General features: G+C 42.0%; 1 protein-coding gene across 3 annotated transcripts in view; it reads left to right on the plus strand.

Annotated features, from left to right (window-relative positions):
- The window catches only part of KATNBL1 (katanin regulatory subunit B1 like 1), a 51411-nt gene extending 38568 nt beyond the window's left edge, over positions 1 to 12843 (plus strand). For all 3 annotated transcript variants that reach the window (XM_077818921.1, XM_077818922.1, XM_077818924.1), the window contains exons 5-10: positions 355 to 473; positions 694 to 744; positions 837 to 926; positions 1670 to 1759; positions 7496 to 7589; positions 9702 to 12843. In XM_077818921.1, coding sequence (XP_077675047.1) covers positions 355 to 473; positions 694 to 744; positions 837 to 926; positions 1670 to 1759; positions 7496 to 7589; positions 9702 to 9734 — 477 coding nt within the window. In that variant the 3' untranslated portion in view covers positions 9735 to 12843. The remainder of the gene's footprint in view (positions 1 to 354; positions 474 to 693; positions 745 to 836; positions 927 to 1669; positions 1760 to 7495; positions 7590 to 9701) is intronic.
- The last annotated feature ends 249 nt before the right edge of the window (positions 12844 to 13092 follow it).

Raw genomic sequence — 13092 nt, forward strand, 5'->3', positions numbered from 1 at the left:
GTGCTTGACACCTCTGAATGTCAGGTCACTTACTTAGATACCTAACTTAGGAACATTTTTTAAATGATGGACCAGAGTAATAAATCTATTTGTGTTGCATATTTTTTTATTAAAGGGACACTTATGAGCTGTTATTGGTTTAAAAAAAATAATAATACTTAGTGTTTTGGACCTCTGCCTTTGAAGATTACTTGATTTACCTGTATTACAAAAATTTAAAATTCCTTCTACACAAATAAGATTTGTCACCATTTGGCTAGAAAAACTATGTCAGTGTAATTATATTGCAGGAATTCATTGTGCAATAACTAACCAATATTTAAGTTTGAAAACCTTTTTGTTTCTTAAATACAGGTTTCCCAGGACCATGATACTATGGCACAAGTTCTTTTTAGTAGAAATCTGAGACTGAATGTAGCTTTAACCTTCTGGAGAAGGAGAAGTATAAGTGAACTCATAGCCTATTTAGTGAGGTAAACTGAGTGATCTGTTTTTTAAGTTTTTATTTTTTAAATTCTTCTCCAATGCAGTAGCCATCCCAAGCCTGCTGCAGCACTGTAAACTTTATTTAACTTGAAACAACTTGTAACTTAGCTACAATTCCTGATGTTTTTTTAAAATTAATCCTAGTGGAATTACACAGTATAAGATAATCAACTAGTAATCTAACCTATTTTTCCTTAATGTCTCTAGGATACAGGATCTTGGAGTAGTGGTAGATTGCCTTCCAGTACTTACTAGCAGGTAAAAAAAAAAAAAAATCAGGAGGAGGGAGTTTGAACAAGGTTCAAATGAATTGATCCAAGTTCATGTACTTTAACATTACTTTATTTTAGTTTACAGGAAGAAAAACCATATATTTCAGTTGGCTGCTGTGTAGATCTATTTCCTTTAGTAAAATCACTGCTTAAAAGCAAATATGAAGAGTAAGTATCAAAATGAATCACAATATTAATATTTTATATCAGAACCTTCAGAATGGTTCAAAAGAATCATTCCCCACCAGACTCTTGGTCATGAACTCCTCCTCCAATCCAAAGTGAATAAAGTAGTCTTCATGGGCGCTGATACACTTTTTTCTTCCCTTCAACTCCCCCACAGAAGTATCTCTGCATAGTAGTGGATCCTCCTGCTGTTCACTTCCCCACTGCTTCCATACAGGAAGCCCTCTGCAGGGATTACTCTTCTGGTGTAAATCCCTATCCCCGTTTCCTCCAGGCCCAGTCCCCGAGTGGTGCAAAAAATGCAGGTTTTTTTGTTTGTTTGTTTTAGCCAAGGGTTCTCCACAGCTGCAGAGGAGGAAGCTGTCTTTGCCCTTGTTTCAAAATGTATTCACAAACACTAAAATCTTGTAGACCCAGCACCAAAGTCTTGATTCCAAGTTATGAGACTCCCTGACGGAACATTCTGATGCAGAACATCTTAACATCCTTTATTATGTGAGCTTGCCTCATCATTTCAAAGTAGAAAATACATAAAGGAATTAAAATGTGAAATGATTTTCCTTCATGATTTTTCCAATTGCGTTGTCACCTTCTGAGCTTTATAATCTTTTAGTTAACCCTCAAGTAAAAGGGAGTCTGTTTACCTCTCCTTTCAGCTGGTGGATATGGTGTCCATCTGCACCAAAGGGAGGGTAGGTACATAATATCTAAATATGTTATTACAGGTATGTGATAGTTGGTCTAAACTGGCTCCTAGCTGTCATTAAGAGATGGTGGTCAGAACTGTCTGCACACATGGAAAAAGTAAAAGATGGGTGAGTATGATATCATGGTATTGTCACTCATTACTGTACTAGTGTAGTTATTCAAAAGCTGCATTAAATTTATTCAGACTGTTTTGTCCTATCATCACAAGGCTCAGATATGTGTTCTCCCAAAATGAAAAAGCTTCAGGCAACATATAATAACGTGAAAGTAAAAACTTCACTTCTTCAAGTGATGGTCTCTACGTGTATTCCACATGTGGGTATGCGTGCACACCATGCGCCTCTGTCCGGAAGCTTTCTCCAAGCAGTGTCCGCTGACCCACACATGTGCGATACGTCTCCTCATGCTCCTGACAGAGGAGGGTATATGTGGCAGTGCAGGCCGACACCACTCCAGTTCGTTCTTATTGCCACATTATCTGAGTCGAAACCCGTATTCCTCCTTCACTCTTATCGAGATAAGAGAGTTGCCTTTCACTGTTGTAAATAGTTTTATACTTACAATAGTTAATATAGTTATTTATGGTTGTATGACTCAACCCCTTGCCACCCAGAGACTATGCCGAGGATCTCAGGCTTCAAGAACTGCATCTCCTGCCCTTTGTTCCTTACAGTGCCTATACTGTCCGGGAGAAACACTTTGCCAAGATGTGTGCAACATCTATAAGCCCTTCCTGTCCAGAACTTAAGAGGCCCTTGATCTCCGGCTTGGCAAGTTCCTACTGGAACAGGCAATGAGGCCACAGATGCACTCAGATCCTGGCCAAGGAGACCCTCCAGTCCAGCAGCTTCCACATGCCTGAATGCAGAATTACCAACACTGATGAGCAAGGACAAGTCCCACCACACGAGCAAGAAACACCCTCATGGGCACAACAGCAGATCCTCACAGCAGATAGCTCATAAGAGACGCATTCCCTCCCTGAGCTGTGCAAGGTCAGGTGAGATGTCACAAGCAGATCCTGCGGAACCAATGCCAAAGACCGCCCCCAACCCGGCCGGAGGGTAAGACTAAGAAGAAGTAGGATCTCTCAGTACCGCCAGTGGCCTCAGTACCAGGACACTTAGCGTGCCCATCTATTACTGCAGCTCTGGATACTCCATCAGTGCCACTTTGCCACCACCTGCATAGGACTATGGAGCCGGATTCCCTCCGGAGTCTCCATGGGCACTATGCAGACTCAGAGACATTCTTATCTCCAGAGGCGGTGATCCTGCCATACTTGCAGTCCGCACTCCTCTCGAGCCCATCCATTCTCCAGGACATCCCCACACCAGAGGACAAACTGCTGCTCCTGCTGCAGGAAAGGCCCCTTCCATGTTCATTGGATTGGGACCTTCCAGTACCAATGGTCCTGCCGTTTCCACTGGAACTGTCATTCGACTCTGAGGAATTCCAGGACTTAACTCAGCTAGTTTCGCCTTTGCCTCACAGGAGCCTAAACAGGCAGCTGAAGCAACCCTACCCACCTGGCTAGGACCCCTGAGGGAAGCCTGGTATTGCTTCCCCATGGACCCACCCAGACCAATGGACCATGCGTTCTGGCCCTACTGGAAATGCTGGGACCTGTACTACATATTCCCAGCACCATTTCAAGGTTCTTATTGTGCCTCTCACACACATCAGCCTGCTCCGTCAGTTTATGAGGAGGAAGACGTGGAACCAGTGCCACTGGTTCCAACTGGAGCCACCTCATCATCCATTTGCTGCTCTCTCCGCCAGATGATCAGCAGTACCATGAACACCTGCAACGGGTGGCTACCAACTTGCAGATTCTGCTGGAGGAAGTCCAGGATCCTCAACAACATCTCCTGGACATCCTCCAGCCACTGGAACTCTCCAGAGTGGCCCTCCCTATAAACAAGGCCATCCTGGAACCGGACAGTGTGACACACTCCAGCATCACGTGCCTCCACCCCCGAGGGATGCTACTTTGGGCTGGCTAAAGGCCCTTTCATCGGTGGGTCTGCAATTCTGCATAGTGAACTACCAATCTGTGCTAGCTAAGTACAACTTCAACACGTGTGGCAGGCTGGCAGAGTTTAGGGACGAGCTCCCTGTGTAGGATCAGGCCCAGTTCTAGGCCCTAGTGGATGTGGGGAGGTGGGTGGCAAAGGACACCCTCCAGGCAGTAGTGGATGCCAGCCAACACTGCTTCCCGTTCCTTAGCCACCGGACTAGTGCTGCGCAGGGATCCGTGGCTTCAGTCTCCGATGCTAACCACCTGATTGCCAGTCATCTTCAGCAGCCATCTTCCCTTTTTTTCCCACAGTTGGGGCAAAAACACCACAGACAGTTGGGTACTGGAGATCATCCATCACAGATGCTCCATAGAGTTTCTTTCATTCCCACCTGACCCCCTTCAAGGGATCCTTCCCAACAGTTGATTCTTCAGCAGGAAACAGAGTGAGATAGAGGGTGTCCCACTTCAATACCAGGAAAGGTGATTCTATGCACCATACTTCTTCCTTCTGAAAAAAAGCAGAGGGTGGATACCAATCCTATCAGCTAACTACATTAATCAGAAAGCTGAAATTCCGCATGGTTACATTGTCATTGATAATCTCCTCCCTCCAAGAGGGAGCTTGGTTCACAGCTCTCTACATGAAAGATGCACGCTTCCATATAGACATCCACCTGTCTCACAGGAAAATTTCTTCGTTTCATAGGGGGACATCAACACTATCAATTTCGCATCCTTCCCTTCGGAATAGTGACAGCACCATGCGACTTTTCAAAGGTATTTGCGCTCAGAACGGCTCGGATGAGATGCTATTCCCTTACCTGGACAATTAACTCCTTGTGGGACATTTTTGACAACAATTTTTCTCCACTATCCAATCTCTTAGAAGACTCTTGGCCTCCCTAGGGATCTGTGTGAATGAAGACAAGTCCGTTTTACCACCCATGCGGACAATAAATTTTATTGGAGACTGGACTTAGTTGCTGCATAGGCCTTCGTCCTGGCAATGATGAGCACCCTGATTGCCTACATTTGCAGCAAACCCCACACAATAGTCAGCTAATGCTTCTCTCTCGGGGCACATGGCAGCCTGCACCCATGACACCTCTTGCAAGACTCCACCTGTAGTGCCTACAGACCTGGCTCCACCTGACCTACAAGCTGACCAGGGACCACATCGACTCCAGAGTCGCTGTTCCGTTGGATGTTCTGACCTCTCTTGTTTGGTGGTCCAATCCATCAAGGTCATGATCAAGATCCTCTTCAAGCCTCCCACTCCGAAAGCCACCATCGTGATGGTGGCCTATCTTCCAGGATGGGTTGCCCACCTGGACCACTGCATGGTGCAGGGCATGTGGACACTGAGGGAAGCCAGGTTACTCAGGGCAGTCTGTCTCTCCTGCAAAGCCTTCCTTTTCCTCATATATGATCTCCACATACAAATCCTTTCAGACAACATTGCCATGGTGGTCTGCATGAATAAGCAGGGGGCAGGAGGAGACCAGATCTCGTTCCCTCTGCTCAGTCTATCAGACTGTGTAATTGGTGCATCAGAAATTAGGTTACCATACAGGCTCTGTATCTTCCAGGCACCCAGAATTCCTTGGCAGAAGCACTGAGCAGGACTCTCCACAATGGGAACTACACTGACCACCCTCTTCACATGGTGGGGTATTCCCACCTAGGACCTCTGTGTCATATGTGAATCAGAAGCTCCCTATGTATTCCTTAAGGGGCACCATGGGAAGAGACTCTCCGGGAGCAGGAGAGCATCCCCTTGAGATGGGCGACCTTCAATATGCCTTCCCTCATTCCCCTGTTGCCTCAAGTTCTCAGGAAGGTGTGTGGGGACAGAGCCACATCATCCTCCTAACTCTCTCTACTGTCCCTGACAGTTCTGGTTCACAGACTTCCTGAAGCTCTCTACCCAACTATTGGTCAGGCTCCGGTTGTTACTGGATCTTCTCACACAAGACCAGGGCAGACTCAAACATCCTCAGAGTCTGGTGTTTGGATGGGCATCTGACATAGACTGTGCGTGTTCTGCCCAGATCCAGCAGATCCTTAACCAGAGCAGAAAATAATCCACCAGAACATGGTATCAGGCAAAGTGGCATCACTTTCTGGAGTGAGCCTACTGCCACCACCATTCCCCAGACATGGTGACCATCTTTGTCACCCTAGATTACCTCCTTTCCCTGAAAACGTTGGGCTTAGCTCTCAGTGTGATCCAGGTGCACCTGGAAGCACCTAGCACCATCCTCTCTCCCCTTCCCCCAGTGGACAGATGCTCCATCTTTACGCACCCTACAATGGTACGATTCATGAAAGGCCTGCTCAAAATCTTTCCACTGGTTCCAGTGAGGTGTGGATTTGGCAACCTTAACCTCATCCTGTCAGCCTTCACAAGACCACCTTTCAAACCTTTGGCAACCTGTACCATGACCCACCTTTCCATGAAAGTGGCATTCCTGGCTGGTTGCTATCACTTCAGACAGAAGGGTCAGTGAACTAGCAGCCATGATGGCAGACCCTTCCTAAATGGTCTTCCACAAATGAAAACTTTCATTGAGACTACACCCCAAAGTTCTCCCCAAGGTTGTGTCAGAATTCCATCTCAACCAGTTTATTCACTTATCTGTGTTCTACCCAAACCACACGCCTCCCCACAGACAAGAGATTACACTCCCTCGATGTCAGGTGGGCCCTGGTATTCTACCTACAAAGAACTAAACCCTTTCAAAAGTAACCAAGACTCTTTGTGGCTATGGCAGCAAGATCAAGGGGCCAAGCCATATACTCACAGAGGATCTCTCAGTGGGTCTCAGGCTGCATACTGATATGCTACAAAATATCAACCCCCTCCCACCCTCCGAGGGTGTTACAGCTCATACTGTATAGGCACAGGCCACTTCCTTGGCTTCGTTAGCTGTTGTTCCATGGCAAGATATCTGCAAAGCCACAAGTGGTGTTCTGTACACGTTTACAACACACTATGCCCTGGATCATGTGGCAGGCATGGGCACAGCCATGAGATGAGCTATATTGCAAATGGCTTTAGCATCAGCCTTCTCGCACTCAACACCATCCTGATCAGTGCTCGCAGGTCACCCACGTAGGGACCATCACTCAAAGAGAAGGAGGTTACTTCTTGTAAGTAGAAGTTCTTTGTGATGTGTGGTCACTATCTGTATTCCACTACCTGCCTCCTTCCCTTCTGCTTCGGACTCTAATACACTGTGGTAAAAGGAGGAACTGGAGTGGCATCAACCCGCGGTGCCCCTTATGTCCTCAGTCAGGAATGCGAGGAGACATACGGCTTATGTGCGGGTCAACGGACACTGCTTGGAGAAAACTTCCGGACTCAGGCGCATGGCGTGCATGCACACCCACATGTGGAATGCAGATAGGGACCATACATCCTGAACGTCCAATTACAGTAGGTAACCTCCTCTTATGTGTTTTGTGACTCTTACGGCTGCACAACATTGCATGATCTAATTACTTTGTCTGACTTTTTTAAAAATAAGTTGATTTACTTTTGTGAAGCAAACAGTGTTCTTCAAAACTTTCATTTTTAAAGGTTCTCAGTGATTTTATATTGGAGTCTTTAATAAATGCAAAACTCATACATGAAAGTAATACAAAAACTGGTGAACTTCACTTTAAACAATAAGTCCAGAAGTCTACACTCTGTCTTGATCTTGCCACTAATGTGATGTAGAATAACGTTCTCTAATACATATCTACCGTAAAACACTTGTTACCAGAGTGATATTCAGATAAATAAAAAGTGCACTTGTGACTGTTTCTCTTCCAGAAATATTCAGATTTTAAAACAACAATTAAGTGGATTGTGGGAACAAGAAAATCATCTAACTCTGGTTCCAGGATATACTGGTAATATAGCCAAGGTAATTTGTTTCCAGTGATGTTCAGTAATCAGTGTAACACTGAATATCCATCTAACTTGACATCAAATATGTATGCATCCCACAAGTGTTACAGGATGTAGGATCTTCAAAATATTTTTCATTTAATGTTCATATAAATCAGAAAAGTTTGGTTGGAGAAATCTCAAATGTCTGCTTTACAGTGTCATCTATTAGCAGTGACATGGGGATCTAGTTTGGCTTTCCCATAAACATTTTATTTTAAAAAAAACAAAAACACATTCCTCCCAATTGGGGAGAGAAAGATATGTTAGGTTGTTTTTTTTATCTGATACTAGTAAGGCACTTGGATATTAGTATAAAAACCTAGATAAGTAGGTAGAATATGAAAGGAGAGAGGTGCTTCTTTAAATATTGACATACCAATATATGTGTACTGCAGGATCGAGAATCTTAAATACCTGCTGCATCTTTGGGTTTAAGTGTTGGGTGGCTGGGCAAAGAGAGAGGGTAACAAGCTTGATAGTTAAAATGTTTCAGGGCTGAGGAAAGAAGCCCACAGCTTTCTAAAGCATGCTAAATGTCTGCCTTCTCCTGCTGCTTGTTCATTGCAGCTCTTCACCCTAGTGCAGTGACAGGCCCACTGAGGGCACAGGTGCCTGAGCACCCAATTCTGCAGGCGCTGCTCTTTGCACTCAGAGCTGTAGGACCATGTATTCCTCACAAAAACCAATTTGGGATCAACAGGGCTGCACTTAGCCAGAGCCCTCTTCCCAGGAAAGCTCTGACATGGATCAAGTATGGGAAAGGAGGGAGGGTAGGCATTGGCTCAGCTGCATGCTTTGAGCAGTGGAGTGAAAGAGGGGTTCCTGAGTCCAAGAAAGAGAGTAAGAGGACAAACCTGGGAGGGGAGGAAGTTTGCACTGACTAATATTTAGAAATGCATAGCTGTGAGCTTTTCATATAGTACTTACACTACCCACCAAACAGCTTTTCACTAGCTGCTTGTTCATTGGAGGGGAAAAAATGGAGATGCAGTGACTAGTATTTACAAAAGACTATGCATTGTATTGTGAGGTAACAGTGTTGGTGTTTGCTTGTAGTCAGGACCTTTTGTAGAATTCATCTCTGTCATAAAATTGTGTTCCCGTATCTCAGCTTTTTTTTAAAAAAAAAAAACTTAATGTTTCCAAAATTACCTTGGCTACCATAAAGGATCAGAGTGTAAGTCAGTTCAGTGTTGTCTTCATGAGTCTGCAGATACCCCTAAAGCTATTACGTTAGGCTATGACCTACCTCATTTATCTCAGTTGGAACTTTGTGAAGTCTACAATTCCATGATTAGGGAATTCGCCGTTTTGCTGCATCCAGACTCCTGATATCTTTTGTTTTCCTGCCCTGTTGGGACCTGTCTGTAGCTGCACTCCAGCTGTCCCCACAAGGAGTGCATGCTCCCTGCAATGTTCCATGTAGCCGGGCAGCAGGGGGTCAAGGAGGCAGAACTGGAGTCCAGATTGCAGCCATGGAGTCGTAGGAGGCAAAAAAAATTTAAGCTGGTCAACTGAGCTACCTGAAGAGCAGCTCAGCAACCAAAGTCCAGAGATGAGCTATTGAAGCTGGCTACAAACACGTCCCCTTTCTGTGCCATGTGCGGGGAGAAGGAAGTTCTTAGCCCACCTGTACAACACTGAGGAGCAGACACCCAGAGAGTGGAGCTAGGATGCCTGGAGAGCATAGCAGAAGAAGAAAAATATTGTTGAAAATAGTCTAGTAATTTTACATCATGAGTATTTTCAGCTATGTGCCATAGATGTTAGTGTGCATGGGGGAGAAGGGAAATAGACCACATTGATGTTGCTGTGGAATTTGGTCCCAATGTGCTTTTCAGCAGACAGGGTCCTGCCTATACTTTACATAAACTGGAGCCTTACTTTTACTTGTTCTGTGTTTGTACAGCACCTTGTGCAAAGGGCTCCTGGTCCATGACTAGAGCTCTTAGGCACTACTGCAGTGCAAATTACAATATCTTTGTAGTATACTTTGAAATGATTACAATATGCATCCTACCTTATGCATTCTTTATTTCAGCATTGAATTAATGTGACTAACTTTTTTCTTCTTTCTCCTTTTCAGGATGTAGGTGCTTATCTATTACAGCTACACTGAGATGCTTGGAGAACTGGGGAGTGCATATTTGTCTAAATAATCTTTTTAAATATCCCTGGATTTATACACTATTTCCAAAATATATCTCTTCTAAGAACTGTTGGCAGAAGAGGAATGGACTTTCAAAAACTGTTTAATGAAACCACTAACAAAATCCTAACAATCTACTTCACATTGAAGTGGAAAAATGCCTAATAGGAGCAGCTTTTACTTCAATGAGGTGAAAGTGCACTATGAAAACTATATGCCTTTGCTGTATTTGGGATTTGTTCAGTTACTTGGTAAAGTCATTTTAAGTGCTGCTGTGTTTCACTGCAATATTGCATAAAGGAATATAAATTCTATCATCACGAAGACAAAACTGCAGAACCAGTTATAAGGAACCAACAAGACCAATCGCCACCATAAGAAGGTTTTAAACTGTTTCACAAGAAAAGTTAAAATGTGCAGCTATCTTCCAGTTACGTTGAAAAAACTTTGAAATGTTTTAGTATCTTGTTTTAATCAAACTATTAAAGATGGTTTTTGTTTGCACTATTAAGAAACTGTATACAGCAAGATGCCTTAATTACTGATGTTCGAAAAAGCCAATTTATTAAGATACAAAATATATCAATTAGAATCAACAAATCAAGACATGATGAAAAACTGCTCTAAAAATCAGGGGTTCACACTGTGTAAAACTCACTTGTGAAGCATTTGCACATTTTTTTTTTTTTTTAAATCAAATCAATGTTTCCACTATATCTGTTCTTTGGAGAATCGTCAGATGCGTATGACATAATTAGCATATAAAAATACCTGAAATTTGTTTGGATAAATGCTTATTACAAATGTCAACAGACTAGTGAATTTATACAGCTAACACTTTTTTTATTGTATGTGGATTTGTAATATATTAATCTTCAGTTCTATATCATTTAAACTACACAGATGAGTAAATGTACTAAATGTTTCTACTGTTTTTCCTTTTGAAGCTTAGATAATTTTACCTGTTTTCTTTTTTCCTAGAACAACTTTTTCCACACTACTTTTTATTATGGATATTTATATCTACTGCTCTAGAAATGTTTACAGCCAGAATAGACCTGTATTTTTTCAGATCTAACAACTTATAGGCTACCTCCTCTAACAATATTTAACACATGGCTTTTACAAAATTAGTTGTTAAAAGTCTGTTTTTTTTCCTGATTAATTAAGATAAATTCAAGCTACCTTAAATCTAAATGGATCCACAATGGAACAAATTCAGTAGCACAGTTTACAGCTATATTTTGTCTTACTGATTGTGATATTTTCGTTTAACCGCTATAACTTAACAGCTATGGAAAATCTTGGGGGTTTTAGACTGGCAACTTTCTCTTCTATTTTGAAACGAGTGACCATGCTTGTCCAAATGAAATTCTATGAAGTGCCAACTGTGCACTTAAAACAGAAGCTGAAATGTAGATCTATAGCATGTACCCAGCCAATGACTACATTGTTTTTGAATTAAAAATATTATGGAAGTTGTCTTCATGCTTAAATCAGCAATTATAATTACTGTAGTAGCTTAATAGGTGTGCTTTTGCAACTCTGCACAGAAGGGTCTATTGCCAGTCTTTTTTCTTCCCCTACATGGATAGGGGCCCCTCTGCTTTGCAAATAAAACAACTAGAGTATAAATTTTCACTGTGGGAAGCGTAAGGCTCTAGAGTATTACTTCACTTTGAGATTAATCTGCATGATCATAATCACTAACTTTTGAGGGCTAAGTAGAAAAGTGTCTTCTCAATCTGATGTTTATCTTTGTATAGGTAAATACCCTTTAACCCGCCAAAGACTCTGAACATCTCAACAACACGATCATCCTAAGGAACAAGAGATTTAGAGCAGCTCCCAAACTTGACATTGCTCTAGGACAACTTCAGATATAATTGTGGAAGTTGCATTTACCTGTTGACATCATCCAATGATCTTTTTCTTATGAGATGTTATTCTAAAGTAGACCTTAGTTGGATTTTCTTCACTAATAAGCTTTTGTAATTTATTCAGATTACTGTAACTAATAGAATTAAAAAGTTAATTTGAACCAAAGTTCTCCTTTCACTAGAAGAATTGAGTGCCATCTATAGAAGTTTATCAAGAAATGTAATTCATGCTCATGTAATTTTGAAACCAAATTTCCTGCTAAAACTAGTCACTTTTCAGTGCGTTAACCGGTATTATAGAACGAATTCTTAGAGACCCTGTAAAGTAAAGATGTTCTCACGCCCCTTACTGCTCCTCTATTATGCATAAAGATGATCTTGAAATTCCTTTCTTTTGATTTTTGTTTTGACGTGCAATTGTGAGAGTTTTTGAATCACTCTGCAAGGTTAGTGAGCTCTAAAAGAGATTAAAACGGTCAGGTTTTCTCCTAGATTTGGTGGCAAGAAAGAAAATCAACCTCAAAAAATGGAAGCCTTTCAGAGGGTGACTACAATAATTACTATAAGTAAAATGCACATCTTTTAGTCAGTATCCAGCTTGACTATAGTAACAAAGGCATTGGTTCCAAATGAATGTTGCAGATGGTCATTAGTCTCACCAGATTAGTTAAGAGGACAGTGGTTGTCTCTTGTATCCCTTGTGCCAGCAGTAAAGATAAGACTTGTCTGGAGAACCAACTTAGGCAAATGATTTGTAAACGATGTATGTCTTTCCACAATAAGTTCTGTTTCTGTGGCATTTATAAGAGTACAGTATTAAAAATGCAGTGTCTTTCACATCCCTGCCTTATCTGAATGAGAGCATATCTTAATTTGTGACTGGTAGGGAGCTACTGGACTGTGAAATGAACAAAATTCTTGGTCATTGGTATCAACAGAATTCTAACCAAAGCTTCATTTATCAATCCAGCAAAATAAATAAATATATATAGACTGCTTTACTAGTTAAATATGTTTTAAAAAAAAAAAAAAGTGGGGGAGGGGCAGCTTAGTTGGAAGTGTCTGGTGCCTACTATTTGCTTTTCACAACTGGCTGGGAATGGGTTGTGCTATAATGGAATGTACTATGTCTAATGTCAAGTCAAAAAAGTGATACAATGAGTAAAGATGTCAGAATCTGTATAAACTTATAAAATCCTTGTGTAGTGACTGTCTTAATTTATCTGTTCAAGAGTCATTACTGGACCAATGAATAATTCAGTGAGAAAAGAAACTTCCCCCCACTCTCTCTTGCCCGCAGTTGATACTTATTGGTCAACTGGAAGACTCATTATTGTGCCATTTCTTTCCCCTGACATCTTTTTACTCATAGTAGTTACTCAAGGTGAACTGCAGCTGGTAAAAAGAAATAGTGAGCTTTTGTCCTTTCACTTCTTTAATGTTTTAGG

Source organism: Eretmochelys imbricata, chromosome 6 (assembly GCF_965152235.1).
Source record: "Eretmochelys imbricata isolate rEreImb1 chromosome 6, rEreImb1.hap1, whole genome shotgun sequence".
In the NCBI taxonomy this organism is placed as follows: domain Eukaryota; kingdom Metazoa; phylum Chordata; order Testudines; family Cheloniidae; genus Eretmochelys; species Eretmochelys imbricata.